The 17,037-nt window shown below is 41.5% G+C and overlaps 1 protein-coding gene across 2 annotated transcripts; it reads left to right on the forward strand.

The window, feature by feature from the left end:
• The first annotated feature begins 741 nt into the window (after positions 1-741).
• triqk (triple QxxK/R motif containing) lies at positions 742-14,768 on the forward strand. 2 transcript variants are annotated; one of them, XM_027001779.2, is made up of 5 exons: positions 742-879; positions 4,167-4,233; positions 8,234-8,319; positions 13,410-13,546; positions 14,064-14,768. In XM_027001779.2, the coding sequence occupies exons 2-4, from the start codon at positions 4,173-4,175 to the stop codon at positions 13,515-13,517; spliced, it is 255 nt and encodes an 84-aa protein (XP_026857580.1). In that variant the 5' UTR covers positions 742-879; positions 4,167-4,172; the 3' UTR covers positions 13,518-13,546; positions 14,064-14,768. The 2 variants fall into 2 exon arrangements, with proteins under 2 accessions (XP_026857580.1, XP_026857579.1); XM_027001778.2 differs by having other exon boundaries at positions 744-879; positions 14,060-14,768.
• The last annotated feature ends 2,269 nt before the right edge of the window (positions 14,769-17,037 follow it).

Raw genomic sequence — 17,037 nt, forward strand, 5'->3', positions numbered from 1 at the left:
GTGCATTATCTAAAAGTTTTAAAGCAAAGTTTCCTGCAAACCTTTGCCAGTGTATATAAAAAAACTACTGTGTATTTATGATTAACATGTTTAATTAACAACTTTTTATAGAATAAAGAACAGATAATATTTAGCAGGAAATCAAAAGACATGAGAGAAACATCGAGAAATGTCTTGGCTCATGTCCTCACATCAAAACTGGTGCTAGTGCTTAATATCAATGTGCTCCACAGAGAAGAATCTACTTTATAGACCCATTATAAGCAGTTTACATCTATTAGATGCTGCTTTGCTCCTAACAAATAAGATGCCCTCTGGAGAGCAGGAAATATTTTTTTTAACCTCAATAAGTTGCAAACTGCGGCGAACCTCTCTGTAACCCATGCTGCCCCAGGCAGCAATAAGACTCCACGCATTTATGCAGAAAATTTTCAACACAAAAGAAATGTAAATTGCTGGCAAATAATGAAACTGAAAAGGGAAGAAGACAAGCGCAGATCTCTCTCACTTTCTGATGCCCTTATGTTGTGAATGAAACCATTTAGATAGCTCCAGGTTTGCTAACGTCATTTCCCCCCGGGGTGCTACATAATTACTCCGTATCATCCAGAAGAAATGCATGCCGGGCGAATAACTGATTACATTTTATTCACATTTAATATATTTCAAATATCTCTTAATACTGCTATGTGGCTTGCCAGACCTCAGAACATTGCTACCACGGTGTTGAGTTTTGTTTTCAACACTGTAGCTTGAAGAACTCGGTGGGCGGACAGTCACCGTTGATTGGCTGGAGTGATAATCAAACCAAGGTTGTGAGGATTGAACCAGGAAATAGATAACTAGAGAATATATTCTTCTTTTATCCTGTCTAGTAAGGTAATGGAATAACTCTATTTTGCAAACTCTAATGATGTGTGTATGAATTTGTAGATAAGATAGCCGATGAATTACCACGAATAATGATTCGCGTATTTTTATCTTGTCTATTAAGAAATGTATTACAACTATAGTACTAGCAGTGTTAATGTTGTAATGTCCGTCGTTTGGATAGTTTCATTGGTCAGGTTTATTACCACTGTGCTGTGAATGGACATCCTTGGTGCCTGTCTTTTTTAAACTGTCGGAATAGCCTGAAGAAGTTGATGTGTTGGCAAAATAGATATGTACGTGGCACTCGCGTTGTCCACAGATTTAGGCTGTTCAAGATTGTTTAAGAAATGAAAGGAATCTCTCTGGTATTAATACTTTCTTTTTGTGACGGACTGCTGCACAAAATTGTAAAATATTGTACAATACATATATTGCACAACTGGCCTACTGAACCGGTCTAAATATAATTTAATGTAGACATATTTCGTTTTTAGACACAGTTGCATATTGGTGTAGCGGCAGACCTCAACCAATTTTGGTAAATTTTTTTAACTGGATATTAAATTGGTCAGCCATCGTATCAGTTGAGATGTAGGGTAATTTCTCTCAGAATTGTCTTTATTTATTTATTTTAACTATAGAGAGTGTAACTTGTATTCTTTGTTTACCGTTTACTGTTTGTTTAATGACCAGGCTTTATCCATCAGAAGATCACCCGAAAATGTCACGTAAACAAAATTCCAGCAAATGAGCATATCACTTTATCACCTTCTCAGAATACAGCTAACCTAACCAATTATAACTTTTATTGCAGTGAATATCTGCTTGCATGAGAATGTAAAAGAGTTAATTTTTATTTTAAATGGTGCCTGAGGTACTCATTTTAATCTTGAATCTCTTTCACTTCGAAACCTTTGTAGTTGGGGAGTAATAAAAATATTCTTTCAAAGCTTAAGTCTTCAAAGCAGAAGCATACACAGCCTGTGGCTAACTCTGCCCTTACTTATGGAGTGTCCACATGTCCTGTTTGCACACCCATATCACCATACATTTTACTGTGGTCAGAGCCAATTTTTAAATGTGCAAGTTGTACAGCAGTATTTGAAATGAGTTATTACAAGAAGACACATTCCAGTACCATGTGGCTTGTTTAATGGGTAAACTGTCTTGGACAATGTATTCCTGCATGGTCATTATAAGAGCCGCTGCCCAATGACGTGGTTTTTACTTTGTGACCCCTACTTGAGTCTTTAAGTTAACAGTGCCTGATGGTGCAAGAATGTTTAGCACCCCTTGTCTACTTTCTACATTGGTCACAGTGCTTTAGTGAGTAAGCATTTGGTTATAAGGGATGCCATGCCCTGGTGATCTGCTCTGTTGTGTAAGCATTAGAATAACCCACATGGTCTGTTGTCTTTGCAAAAGCAACTCATGCCTTTGCTGTTTTTGTCGCCTGCTGATGCGCTGTAATTACATCACCTTGGTGTGGAGATTAAAGACACATTGAGCAGGAATGTATTTAACATAGATAGTCATGGGGGAACTATTAGCTTCAACAGCTGGCCTTTGTGAATGGCTGAATCCATCTTATGCGATGCTCTGGTTTCATGCTCCTCAGCAGCTCTGCATGTCATCATAATGCTAATTGGTATGATGGAGCTCTTATCACGGAACCTCCCCATGCCTTCTCAGGAGAGCTCCAGCTTATGAGTCAAAGCAGAGCAGGGCAGAGGTCCGCTGCTTGATTTCTCTTAGACAGAATGGGTCAGGCAGGTTTAAACATCATCAGAAACACAAGCCTGCCCTTTGGCTCATGCTTGCTTTTTCCCAATCTGTAACAAAGGGAGGAGTATTGATTGAAAATAGTATTGTGAAGTGCAGGAATGGAATCTTAGAAGAAGGTTCTCTTACAGACTCAATAGAATTGGGTGTTGAGGTTCTTGAGAATGACATTATATATGTGAAGCACTTGCACAGCTGATGAAGGACTCTGTATACTTTACTGCAATTTTCAATATCTACATCTATTGAATATATATGTAATATATATAAAATGTGTGTATGTATGTATGTATGTATGTATGTATGTAGATACGTGTGTGTGTGTGTGTGTGTGTATATATGTGTGCATGTGTGTGTGTGTGTGTGTGTGTATAAATATGACTCCCTCCATACCAAATGTGAAATACGCATGTATGGCTGATATTTGCTTCTTTGTCAGTTGCTATGGAAATCAGTCAGAGAGATGTGTATCTGCAGCTGGTGTAAAGCAAGACTGAACATTCCTTTACTAGAAACATGATTGTCAAAATGGCTTCAGACCTTTCAGGGGAGAGCTCTGTCTGTGAAAAACAAACTTTAAAATGGATCTGGGTAGTATGGCAGTGTTACCATTATCATGATTGTCACAACATGCCTTTCTTAGCATAACATGATTATTGTCAGTACTTCTAGACCCACTGAGCTGACCCACTGCATGTTTCATTAAAAACCAATTATAGAAATTCTGTAAACAACAAATAGTGGTGTCATAGGGGCAAATTAAAACTGCATAGTAACAAGGGTTGCACAAAATATTACTTGTTAATCATTATGATAACATTGTCCTTTACAATATTGATATTGCAGAAGGCTGCCATATAAAGATTAGCTCTCTAACAAACCAGTGTTGTGTGTGGTGTGAGCATTTTGATCAGCATAAGACATTTCAGAGTAGTGTTATGCATCACTTTGATGAATTGTGACATACTCATGGTCCAACAGATGTCAGTCATTTCTATCAAAATAATGTTGGTTAGTCTTTTTCATGCCACCTTAAGCATTAATCATTGTGTGCAACTGGATTGAGTACTCTTGGATATTCATGTACTATTTTATTGCTTATGATGATTAGCTCCATTCAGGAAGATTGGTTAGATTTCTGGCTCATTTTTAAGTTTTATGTATCACAGTATTTATCAGAACTAAAATATCAGTGTGTCTGTGCGTGCTATATATATATATATATATATATATATATATATAAATATATATAAATATAAATTTTTTATTCTTCCTTTGTCAGTAGTTGTTTTTGAAAAGATGGCACCTAAAATGAAACATTGATTCATTGATTCACATGACTCAATTATGTTAGGTAAAAGTTCATACTCTTCTGAGGAGTTTGAAATAGCATCTTCCAAATCCCACTATTGCTGATGACTGCAGTGTAGTTTTCAGTTTGAACAGGTTAGGGTTCACCATTCTTTTGCTCTCTCTTCATAGCTTCTTTTTTTTCACTGTTCCTCTCCCAGGAAACAATGGGGAAGAAGGAAGCGAATGCTGCCAGGCTGCCGGTCGATCAGTACCGCAAACAAATTGGTGAGGTTCTTCTTTCTGAGGTTTCATTCAGTGTTTAAAATGAAGAAAAATTGGAATATTTTTATCTTCATAAAATATTCTCCAGCTTTTTTAATTAAAGAGAAGATGGAAAACAACCATCTTTCTTTTACCTTCCTGTTCTTTTGATTGTTTCATTTTTTTCAGATTTTTAATGAAGTAGGGTGAATAGGCATAGATATATGTAAGAACAGGTCTTTCTTTGTGAAAGTACTGGCCATAAACTAACACAACCCTTGACATTGTGAGTGCATCGGCACAGGGTTATGCTACCCTGACCCACTCTGCAAATGGTATCAGGCTTTGCCAGCAGTTTTTATATTGTGTCACATACATTTTGCCCTTTTCATCCTCCTTTAACAAGAAATAATGCCCAACTGCTTACCCAATGTAACACATATAAATCAAACAGCAGTTTAACATGTCATGTGGATGTGGCTTCTCCACCATGTGGTTGAGTTCTAATTAAGTGTGTGCAGAGGGGAATTTGTAAGGTTTTTTGATGTTGATTAACTGAGGTCACAGGGTCACTGTATTCCTGATATTGTGCAATGTGTAACTCAAGCTGTTGTCTTAGGCTGAATGAACCTGTCTCACGTGCGATCTTATTTCGCACTCTTTTAGTAAGGTTATTTAGCTTGGTGTGCACTGTTACCTTGCTTCACTGTAGCTCTGTTGCAAGACTGTGGAAGAAACATAACAAGCTGAACCCCTGCTGAATTCTCTGAATCTCAGCCATATTCCATTTTGTTTTCCATCTTTTTCATCTCATCAATTCAAAGACATAACTGCTGCCCCCCTTCGTTTCAGTTGCCTTGAAAAGCACCTCTGTCAGCTAATTTCAGTGAATCACTGTTTAACAAAAAAGAAAAGTTGCCTAAAATAGCAAAAAGCAGCATAAAAGAAAGAATACACATCATAATTTGAAATTGTAATTGGAAGGTAATTTATATCCTGTCAGGTTTAGCTTCTTTTTTTTTTTTCAGTGGGTGAGCTTTTGTGATGTCAAGCATTTTGATGTTGACACACTGTCCTTAAGTACTATCATTACTCCTTATAATGGAGTGTAGAGTGCTGTCACCCAGCAGTGGGACTGCCATTGCACGTGTGTGCGGTCATCTGGTTGGAGATGCGATGGCCCACCCTGCACTCGCTGACTTATCTATCCCACAGGCCAGTGGTTTTCACTCTCTCCTCTTGGCGCATATGTGTGTTTACGCTCAGCTCTTCTCAGGGCAGTTCGGTGTGTCTATTTGTGTGTCTTTTACCCTCTGCTGTGCTGAAAGTCTGGTGATGTGATGTGAGAGACGAGGGCCAAATGTCCCTTGTGTAGTGAGAGTCAGCCTGCAGTGCTGCCTTCTGATGATGGATGATGTCAATGTTCTTCTTCTCTCTTTCTCTCTGCCTCTTCCTGTCTCCTCTCCATTCTCTCATTCCTCTTACTTTTTTCTCTCTCTCTTTCAATCTTTTTCTTGTCTCTTTCCCTTTATTTTCACTCTATCTATGGCTATGTCTTTGTATCTCTCTTTCCCTCTTTGGCCTAGAGCCAGGATCCAGGTCTGTCTTCTCCAATAATGCAACACACCGCTTTTAACTTTAATTTTGAACAACATTGCCCATGGCCCAGTCCTGAAGGCTTTCCTGCTCCACATAGCCTTACAGAGAGCTGGCTGCCTGGGCCAGCAGCATTCTGCTTTGTGCAACTCTCCAAAGTCTTGATCACCTGGTTCCATCCCCTTCCTCCACTTGCAGTGTATATTTGGTCACTGCTACACACAAATTGTACGACTGTCCTGTTTTTGTCTAGAGTCAGGTGAACACAGGAACTTGGCTTTTTTAAAAGTGGGACAAAAGCTGTAAAAATTACATAGCACTTCATCCAGCACAAGCTGGAAGTGGTTTTTCACTTCTGTTAAGGTAATTTTCAGAGCAGCTCGACAGGGTTGGGGATGAACTGGATTGGACATCTCTTTGACAGTGTGATGGGTTGTCAGGACTAAAATCATCTTTTGAGTGACACACTTTACCCCATCAGAATATCGTGGGCTTTGTTCGTGGCTCACAACACTGTGTAGCCAAAGTCACATCGCATTGTCGTCCAAAAAAGTAGTGGCATGTTTGTCTGGAGTGGCAGTGCTCAGCTATGAGTACGCTGGATAAAGATGCAAGGTGTGCTCGAAGGTAAGACTAAAGGAGGAGCTGCAGAAGAAGGGTGATGATGAAAGGTGGCTGGCCAGAGTTGTCATGACTAAGTTCGCAGTAGACCTCGAAGAAGGAATGTGAGACTAGTGCGCTAGCAAGTCCACAAAGTCTCACTGTATAAACATTTTATATACATTCTCAGAGCAATTACTTTGATTTGGTTAAAATGAACTATTCATTCAGAACAGATGGTTTAGCTTATTCTGTGGCTTTGCACCACAAAGGAAAGTTTATGCAAAAATGAGATATACAGCTAATCCCATTGGCTGTGAACAAAATGTGATTTGCCTTCCATGCCGTGTACAGTCATTGCAGGTGCAAGAGTGAATGACTGTAGGTTTTCAGAATAAGGGGTAAATGTGATGTGTGCTGCATGTCTCAGAAGGTGCAGGCTAAGGTCTTTAAAGCTGGAATAATTGCTTTTTTATGGATTTGCAGTGTGCCAGTGTATGTTATTTAAAATGTCAAAACTGCAGTGGTATATTGTAAGTCAACCTGATTATTTCATAATAGAAGATGTTGCTTCTTTATTTTCCTGTTTTTGGCTGGTAGATTTTTACCATAATAATTAAAAAGTTGAATCTTTTTTATGAGCAAGCTTCTACCAAACCTGAGTACCAACCAGGCCCTTTGATCATAGTCTCTACCACAGGATTTCAGTGTGAGAGCCTCTCGGGGCAGTTCCTAGACCCTCCAGGTGTGGTTTCAATGAATCCATATGACCCTGCCTGTTCTAGAAGTGTTTATTTCCGTAACTGTGGGCACGAATAGGGCAGCAGTGCATTTACCCTGTCCTCTCACTCTTTGGTTGACCCTGAGGCTGCACCTTATGGTGCGAGAGACCCGTGTGACCCTAGGGAGGGTCAGCTTTGCAGCATGGGTGTCTGAGAGCAGTCAGTCCCACAGCAAGCTGCTTTAGATGGATCAGGACGCTCCTCCCCTCAACCCCCAGCCTGTCTCTCCTCTCCTCCATGTAAATGAGCCCTAATGAAGCAGAAGTTGCACCTGAACTGGCCCCAGCATGTCAGCAGCCCTCTGGGGCACCTTTAGCCTGCCCCCGAGCCTGCTGCCATGTGTGAGGACGCCCGCCCTTCTCCATCACCCGTCTCACCAAGCTGTTGCCTTCCCACTTCTTTCATTCTCCCTTCATCTGTTTGCTTCTCATTACACACACAACTGCTACAGACTCACACACAACACAAGCAAATGCTCTAACCCACACACACTCAGCCAGGTGGCCCTGGCACCTCGTAGCTTTGTGGCAAAAAAAAAAAAACCACGGTGTTGCATATAACTGCTGCTTAGGTGAGAAATCAGGACTATGTGCTTGCATGAGTAATTCTGAGCATGTGTCTGAGTGCATATATTTATGAATTAAATACTTATTAATAATTTGGTCTTCCAAGGAAATACTGTAACATGTTAAAGTAGCTTTCCTGGAAAAAAGTGCTGTATGTAAAAATATTAAACATAAAAATTATTTATTAAATACATTTGGGCCATCTGACAAATCCATTTGGGCCAACTGAGGATGCCTTAACAAAATCCATTAGCCTAATGATTCCTAATCAAGCATTAATGAAGACAATAGAAAATGTATGTTATTTTGTTTACATATTATTAAAGAGTTTTGAAAGCCTTGTAATTACTGCTAATTTTGGAGTTTAAAATAACTGAGCAAAGAGCGCAAACAAGACTGCTCTTACACAACCATGGAGGTAACAGAAGTTGTGTGTGTGTGTGTGTGTGTGTGTGTGTGTTCGTCTGTCTTCTGTCTCAGGAAAGCAGGATTATAAGAAAACCAAGCCAGCTCTGCGAGCCACACGCCTGAAGGCAGAGGCGAAGAGAAGCGCTCCGGGAATCAGGGTGAGCTGCTTGCCTGCTCGTTAACTCCACTACTGTCCCAGCTGCTGCCTGCTTCTCTCATTTCTTAGCTACAACATCTACACCCGCACCAACACATTACTCAAAAACCTGAGAGTAATCCAAGTAGCTCCACTATACGGGTGTGAAGGTAAGCTAGTGCTTGACTCTCAAAGGAAGGAGGAGCTTTCTCTCTCAGCCTTCGCCTGTCACACACCAAAGATTCAAAGTTTGAATGCAGTGTCGCCCAGCTTCTCTTTGCCTTATGTCATTTGAAAGTGCGTGTTTGAAGGAAATCGTGTGCTATATCTGAGAGTCTGTCCTGGAGTTTATCTTGTTCCAACACCTCCCCTTCAAAATTATCATGTATTCTGTCGTAATCAAGTATGGATGATGGCAGGTGGACACTAAACAACAACTGCAATAAAACAATATTGTTACTTAAAGCAAGAGTCTGCAGAACTGGCCAGTTACATATGTGAACAGTCCACTTTGGAGTGATGTGGTTTGTAAAAGCTGGTGCAAGAGTGAAGTGATTTACCAAGAAGGGTTCACTGGTGAAGGTCAAACCTTTGTGATTGCAGTTGATGCAGTGTGCCTTTTTAGACAATGAGCTCTCATAAAATCATCAATGGGAGTTAAGTCTTGAAAGATTAATAGATGTTTTCTAAAATTTGTATTATACCTTTGGCAACAAGATATAAAACCAGCTGAACCTTACATTAAGCTTCTGGTTCATTGAAGATCCTTTCTGCAGGTACTCGATTAAACCTTGAAGGTGAAATGAATGTGTTTTTGCAGGACATTTTTCATTTATGAATGTCAGCTTTTGCTCATTGTCTTGGGAAGCTTTGGATGAACATAGAGTGGATTTTGTTTGTGTTGGCATGACTGGTCAGTAATGGAGTCTTCCGGACCACACTTTTGTTCTCTCCTGGACAGAACGAGAGGCCTTGGACTGTGCTGTGCTATGTCTCTCTTGGCTTCCCTCTCTCAGCGAGTTTGCTCTGACCACTCCACTTGTTTTTCCATTGGTGGTTCCCTCTGTGCATGTGCTTGGCAGGTGGCTCAGAGCCTGTGACCACTCCTCAGTGGAGTTCTATGTCTCTCCCTTTCCCTCCCTCTCTTTTTCTAAATCACTCTCTCTTTATTTCTTACTCTTTTTTTTCTTACATTCCAATTTTCTTTTTCTTTGTCTGCCTCTGTCTCTCACTCATATCTTGTTCTACTCATGCAGCTCTGTGCTCTGTTCCCATACCAGCTGTGCTTGCTGTGCAAGGTGGGCACGGGTGCGAGGCAGGGAGGTGGGGCAGGTAGGCGGGTCAGGGTGGCGGGTAGGGTCAGGCGGGGGTGGTGTTTTGCAGGGAGATTGGTCAGGGAGGCAGGGTGAAGGTGGTGGGGCGGGGCATGGTGGCAGGCCTCCGACAGTTGGCAGTCCCAGCTAGCTTCTGTTCTCCATGCACTGACCAGTTGGTGTGCTGGGATGCTGCCTGCTGGAATGAGGAGGCACTGGGCGCCAAGCCACCTGCTGTGGGCATTGCTTGCCTCTCCAGTGCCAGGCTCAGCGGATGGCACAGCCTGGCAAAGAGGAGTGGAGCTGGCTGCCTGCTCGGCATAGACCGACTGGCCTGGAAAAGAGCGTGCCAGCACGCTGCCCCTGGCGCGGAATGCTAAGCAGCCGCAGGCCCAATGGTTTTTAACTGTTTTCCTCTTCAGTTTGCATTCCAACGCATGTGTTAAGATTGCAGATGAAAATCTGTATCCACCTTTTGACAGCCAAAGTGAAAAATTTGCCTTTCTTTCAGTAGGATATCCCATTCAACACAAATGATTGTGTAATATTAGTCAAAATGCTGGAATGAATGGATGCTATCATCTCACACTTGTTATGCGGGGTCCTGGCGTGGGTATTTTCGGGATTGGAGTGCTGATGAGAGGTGTGTGTGGAGGGCCGTGGTGTGCTTCTGGTAGTGGCGGTGCCGAGGATCTCATATGAGCTGCGTTTAAGAGGCTTCTTCACACCTCTGTGCTACGTATGGGGAGGCCTGCTTTTATATTGCATACAATGCAATACAAAATGGTTTTCTCAAAATGGTTCTCTCAAAAAACAAACAAACAAACAAAAACAACCTGTAGGCTGCCTGCCAGTAACTGCCAGTGGGGAAAGTATACAACATACCTTGGCCCAGTAGCCACTGTGTGCTGAGAGATCTACACAGGCTTGTAACAGGAGTAAATCCCATAATTGTTCTTTCTGTTGGCCAGTGGTGTTGGCAGTCTGTATTTTATACCTTCGTGTGGCTGTGGAACTGAACTTCGGATAAAAATAGATTTATGGATGGAGAAGGTGCAGGTAAATGTCATATAAGTGCAGTCAACGAAATACAGTGAGACAGGGAAGTCCAGGAGATCTAAAGATGACAACATCGATGATGGGTGTGTGTGTGTGTGTGTGTGTGTGTGTGTGTGTGTGTGTGTGTGTGTGTGTGTGTGTGAGTTGTTGTCCTGTTGCCATATGACTGGGGAGGATGCTCTGATCAGACCACAGCTGTTGCTGATATGTCACATGCTGCTGTCGATGGTATCCCAGAGTTCTCTGTCATGTTCATTTCACATTCACAGGGAATAGGGAGAACTTTACTTGATGTTCTTTAAACATGTGCATGTATGAAGTATCTTTACAGCCAACATGCACTATAGCAAGTATAGTGACAACTGTAAATGTAATTAGAGTTCAAAGCTATAGGCTCTGCTTTAAAGCATTTTGGTTATTTTACACTTATTTCAGATGAAGACAGTGTTGGTAAAACATTTCACAAGAGACAGACATGAGACAGTCTAAATACCCCTTTGATGCAGCTGTAATTATGCCTCAGCTCAAGCTAGTTAAATTGAAAGGTAAATCAACACGGGGTGGAATAAATGAAACTAAAGTGCATGAAATGTAAAATTTTTCCAATTAGGGATGACATAATCTGTTGAGAGTCTGGCTGGAATGAGATAAATGCAGTGGGCAGTTAGTGCTACTAATAAGGGTGAGCACGACCACAGCAGCAGCTGCTGCTTAAGTTATGGCCATCGCCAGGACTTCTAATATACCCCCTCCCACTACCTTTATTATGAGCCCTCTTTGTTGGAACACCTCTCTCTCTAGGAGGAGTGTTTTTGTTTGTTTGTTTTGTTTTTTTGTTTTTGCATGCTTGGGGTGTGTGTGTGCAGTTGTTTGTGTTTATGAATTGTGTCTGTGTGTGGGTGTTAGGCCTGAGTGGTTTAACATTACAACTGATGTCTTCTCAATAATTGCAAACATGCCAGATATTGTTTCTATCTCTGTTTCAAAAGAAAGTTTACATTTATTTGAAATCTCATTTGCATTTGAATTGTATTTAGATGAGTCATACACTACAAAGATAATTAAATTATAATTCTTTACTGTCATTGAAAATGCAGAACATAAATATTAGCTTATTGTTTTAGTCATTGCAAGTCATGGCCATGTACACAGATTTGGAACATGTGGACTTTGCATTGGAATTTGCCTTGGAGTTTAGCATGAGGCAAAGACCAAACTGTTTGCAAAATTTGTTCCATTTCCGCCATCACAGGATGCATATTTTTTTGGAAAAGATGTTGCTTGCTTTCTCCTTTAACTGTAAAGGATATAATAACTAATGTGCTGTATGTAATGTTGGACATATTCTGAAAGTGTGTGTGTGTGTGTGTGTGTGTGTAGGTGTAGGACAGAGGGAATACATACTACATGTGCATACTCCTCCTTTGGTGGAGTAGATGTATCTTACCTGAAATGTGATCTTCAGTGTCTCTCTCTCTCTCTGCCTCCCTTGGTGTATCTATCATAACTCTGTCACAAGGACGGCTGTGATGTCTTGGATAATCATGCTGAATTATTTAAACAGCAGCATAGCTGCTCTTTGATTAAGAGTATTGTATCAAAGTGAGATGTTATATTTCATTCTGGATCCAACTGTGGACCAGGCAATGCAAAGCTAAATACCCAGCGGTTCTCTATCCTACACACACACACACACACACACACACACACACACACATGCACGCACGTGTGGCAGTTCTAATCAGAGAGTTTGAGTCAACAGTTATGCATTGAAAAAATCCACCGTACTCTACAATTTATTAGTTACATTTTCTGTCATTGTGCAGCATGTCTGTGCAATCTATTCTCAATATACATGGTGCTACAATGAAAGTCTCCTGCAGTACTTAAGATTAGATAGTTTGATAAATTATCAAGATGAAGATCAGTTTCTTTGCTAAATCACTCTTACTACACAATTGTACTTTGTGAAAGATTGAGATTGATGAAAATTGTAATTTAGCCTGAAATGTAATGACTAATGTTTTAAAACCCCAGTTCAAGTTTGAAGTTCATTCTTGTTGCTATCATCAGCTTAATTTTGCCATTATGCTCCATAAAAGTCTTAATTAGAATAAAGGGAGAGAGATTTTTTTTGTTGAAGCTACTGATGTTGTTAGGCCCTGTGTGAAATCTGTGTAAACATATTAATGTGTTAGCTTTTAGACATGCCCACATGTGTGTGTAAGGTAATGACGAACAGACCTGTGATGAGGGGAAACCTTCAGTGCCTTGCAGAACATTTACACCTGCTATTTCATTGACATCATGGATCATGGACTAGAGCATTTCAGCTTTAAAAAGTTTTAAAAACTTTTATAAGTTTTATAAATTCTTTGAGAATCTTACCAGAGGGGTTCACGTCAATAAAAGTAGTGAACTTAACTGAACTCTGAAGTTACTAGGGCCATTTGAGGACTGTAAGCACATAGTCCTCTTTGCACAAAAAGCATTTTCAATTTATCATATGGCACACCTGAACATTTTAAAGCACATTAGGTGCAGTTAAGGGCTCTATGTATGTGGTCTAGAACCTGGCAGACAGAAAGCCTTAACAGCCTTTGAATACCTACGTTCGGATTTATCAGTAGCACGGGTACTGTCACAGTAATTTAAATCGCTGCACTGCAGATATTCACACTGTGTACTGTGTGATCTGATATGGACTGATGAGTCTTCCCTGTCATCTGTGATGTGGCAGGACGCTGTCCTTGTCGTCGTGGCAGTGCTGGCGTTCCTCCTGGCTGTGTATGCCCTCTTCTACCTCAACCTGAGCACGGAGCTGGACCTGGACGTGGAGGTGGACTAAGGCACACTTCCATCCCCCAGTACCGCATGGTGGGTGTGGGCGGATAATGGCAGGGTGGTGCCGGGGCCAGTGCTTCCACCTGCAGGGGACCAATGTGGCCTGACTCTCTCCTTCACCCTGACCCCTCCAAGCCCTTCATGATTGCTGGAACAAAGGCAAAGGAAAGGACTGTAGACTCCATATGTGAACTGAACACTGATGAGCCAAGGGCTTCTACTTCATCTAGATACTGGAAGGGTCTTTCAAAGAGATGTGAAAAGTGAACCCTTGTTTTTCATTTTAATGCTTCCCCATGAGACAGACTGTTATGTAACCTTTTCCTACCTGTTTCATAACCCAGGTTGGCGTATGCGACTCTGTCTTTTGGTCTAAGGCTGAGTCTTGCCATGTTAAATGTTTTCCTCTTTGTGATCAGTAAAGAAGGAACAGCTTGCTCAAGGCACATTACTATGATTCCAGTGCTTCCTCTGTCTTCTACTTTTTGTATTCTAATAGAACTAAGGATGTCTTTTAATGCTTTTTTTTCCCTTCACTTGTGTCAGACAGACAATCACGCCTGCTGCTTTCCACTTCACAAAGCCTGCCCATGGACCTATGGATCATAGCTCAGGAGATTAAAAGCAGGAAAGCCAGCTACTGATTGAGTGTGTGTCTGGAATACTGAAGGGTTTGTTCTCTGTCAAATGTGTCATCCTATCCCATCTTATTAGCATCTTAAATACTGTCAGCTTCTATGAATAAGTAGCAATACAAGGCATCTAACTTTGTCTTGAAGTAAAAAGACATTCAACTCTCTGCTTTTGTGCACACCTGTAGGTATGTGTATGTGAAGAAAATGAAAATCTTTGCCCCTAATACTCCCTGACCTGTAGTGCTGTTGGATTTCCTGTATACGGTTTTCTGACACATACACGGGGGGCATGGGGCGGTGTATAAAGGTTGATGATATTCAAGATTAATTTATGGTTCTTTTCACATTGCATATTGGAACTTGTGCAAACATTCAGAGCTGACTTATTTCATTCCAGAGAGTGGGAGTTTGTTTATTATTCCCTCCATGAAGTGCACGTCTCCTGCTTAGGATTAGTGTCATGCTGCTCGATGCATGTTTTCATGGGAAGGATCACTGTTATCATTAATTGAAGGACTGATGCTCAATCGAACAAAACATTTTCTGTGCCCCATTTTTATTTGAAGGAAAATTCATTTGTGACAAGACTGTATTCAATCAAAATAAAACATTGTATAATATTTGTTGACTGTAATCCTTTCTTATTTCTTTCTATTTTGCTCTTCTTTCTTTTGCTAACAAAATAAATGACTTGTGTCACTTGTAGCCTAATATATATTTGGCAGCATTTTACCATGTTCTGTGACTATATAATCTTGCTCACTACATATTTATATTTATACTGTTTCTAAATAGCGCTCTCTCTCTCTCTCTCTCTCTCTCTCTCTCTCTCTCTCTCTGTGTGTATGTGAGTGTGTGTGTGTGTGTGTGTGTGTATGGGGGAGTCTCAGCTGCCTTCATGGCAGCTCTAGCAGTGGGCGACCTCCCAGAAGGCCACCTGTGCTAGTGTTGGCTGGCTGAAGGGCCGTCTGTCCTGGATGAGCCTTGGTCATCAGACCCCAGGTGGCTGAGCTACATGAGGCCGGCCTGCCCGTGCCCAGTGCCACCAATGTCACTCCCAGCCCATGTTAGTTCACCAACCCCATGCTACAGCTGGGAGCAATTCAAATTCACACCTTTACCACAGTCATTAGGAACAACAGGTGGCCAATAGTGGGCAAACAGTAGGAGCCTGAACTTTTCAGAGCAAAGCGGCATTGGCATTGCTAACCACCTCTACGGTGGCTACAGTCAGTCTATACATTTGTGAATGTGCTGCCATTGTCAGAGGTTCATTTGGAGCTGTGTTCACAATGGCACCAATCTTGCCCCTTGAATATCAATGTGGTATTGCCTTGTTGAGCATTTCAGTGGCAAAGGAGTCTACCAAGCTGGACATGTGCTGCACTTGCTTGCTGCATCAACCTGACTTCAGAAACATTAACCTAAGAACTGTTAGTTCAGGCTGCATGAAGGCAGACTAAAGTAAACCTTAAACAATAAAACCTGATGCCAAGAATGTGTATTACTTGGTTCATATGTATGATGTAAATGATTAATTGTTGCTATTAATTCTTTATCAAAAGTATGTGCTTTGTCTGTCTCCGTAATATCAGATTCACCCGGCCATCTTTCCCAGGCGCAGTTCTGCGTCGCAGCCCCTTCAGCTGACTCATCTATTGATCTACGGCGCCTTTAGTGGAGCACCAAAATCGATTTTGTCGACCCCGCCTGTTATGAGATTTTAGTGTGGCGCCGGGCTATGTGCTGTAATTAATGCAACTTACAAAAGGTTCCGTGACCCTGGCTGCGGTTCCGTATCGGAGACTTCAGCTAATTGGAAATGATCCATCGAATTTTATTCCCACGTCTTTGCTGGGGAATTAATCAGGTACAGGAGAGGTGTTTAGCTTGACCTTAGCGGCACTGAGTTGGGATGTGCTGTACGATGCCGTGGCTCAGGGTGACAAATGGACCAGTTGTGGCAGCCAACCATGGCCTCATTACTCATGTGAAAGTAAGTCAAGCAGAGTAATTACTCGTGCCAGGCTCCGCCTCCCGCACTGTGTCACTGAGGGGCCTTCCCACACACGCTCAGCCCCTTTCCCCACACACAAATCATCGAGTGTTTGGCTAGTGATGAATCATAATCATGCTTCTGTACTGTCGCTAAACGGAGAGTTCCAGTGTAGAGGCTGCATGTAGCCTATCACTGTTTAACTGATGGTGTAGCATACTTTGCGATAATTGTTATAAATCCACAGGGAAAGTTGTTATTGGGAGATAGCATCTTGTCATTACTACTGCAACTGATAGCCCATGTACACCTAACCATAACTTTAATGGTATCCTGCACATATACTCACCTCAACTCCAAAACTTACATAATCGAGATACGTCATGCCTAATTCAATACATAGCCAGTATTTTCTTTTTGGGTATCTATGACTATCTTTGCAGGTTTCATTACATCTTGTAGTGCTTGGCCCAGGTATGCTATTTGAGAATTGTGACCACAAGATGAGGGTCAAATCTACCAATTGTGAGTAAATTTGTGAGACATGTGGCTTTGCCATTATTGTATGTGAGTCAGTGGACAGTCAGAGAAAGACCACAAAGCAAGTGGGAAACAAAGGAAAGAGTGCAGTTTTCTCCTAGTCTTCTTCTTCCACACATGAAACCTATTCTGTTCCTAACAGGAGAATATGATTCTTACAGAAACGACACTGTGTTTGGATTACAAATAATGTGGTACCTGGTGCACTCTGACAGGAACACTGGAACTGATGTGCAGCCTCAGTAGCACTATAAACTCCGCACACAGCAAAGAGAGAGAGAGAGAGAGCTGAAGAGCTTCCCCTGGTGTATGGTATACATCATGGTGGTGATTTTCCTGTATCAGGCCAAATT

This window comes from Electrophorus electricus, chromosome 8, assembly GCF_013358815.1.
Source record: "Electrophorus electricus isolate fEleEle1 chromosome 8, fEleEle1.pri, whole genome shotgun sequence".
NCBI lineage: Eukaryota > Metazoa > Chordata > Actinopteri > Gymnotiformes > Gymnotidae > Electrophorus > Electrophorus electricus.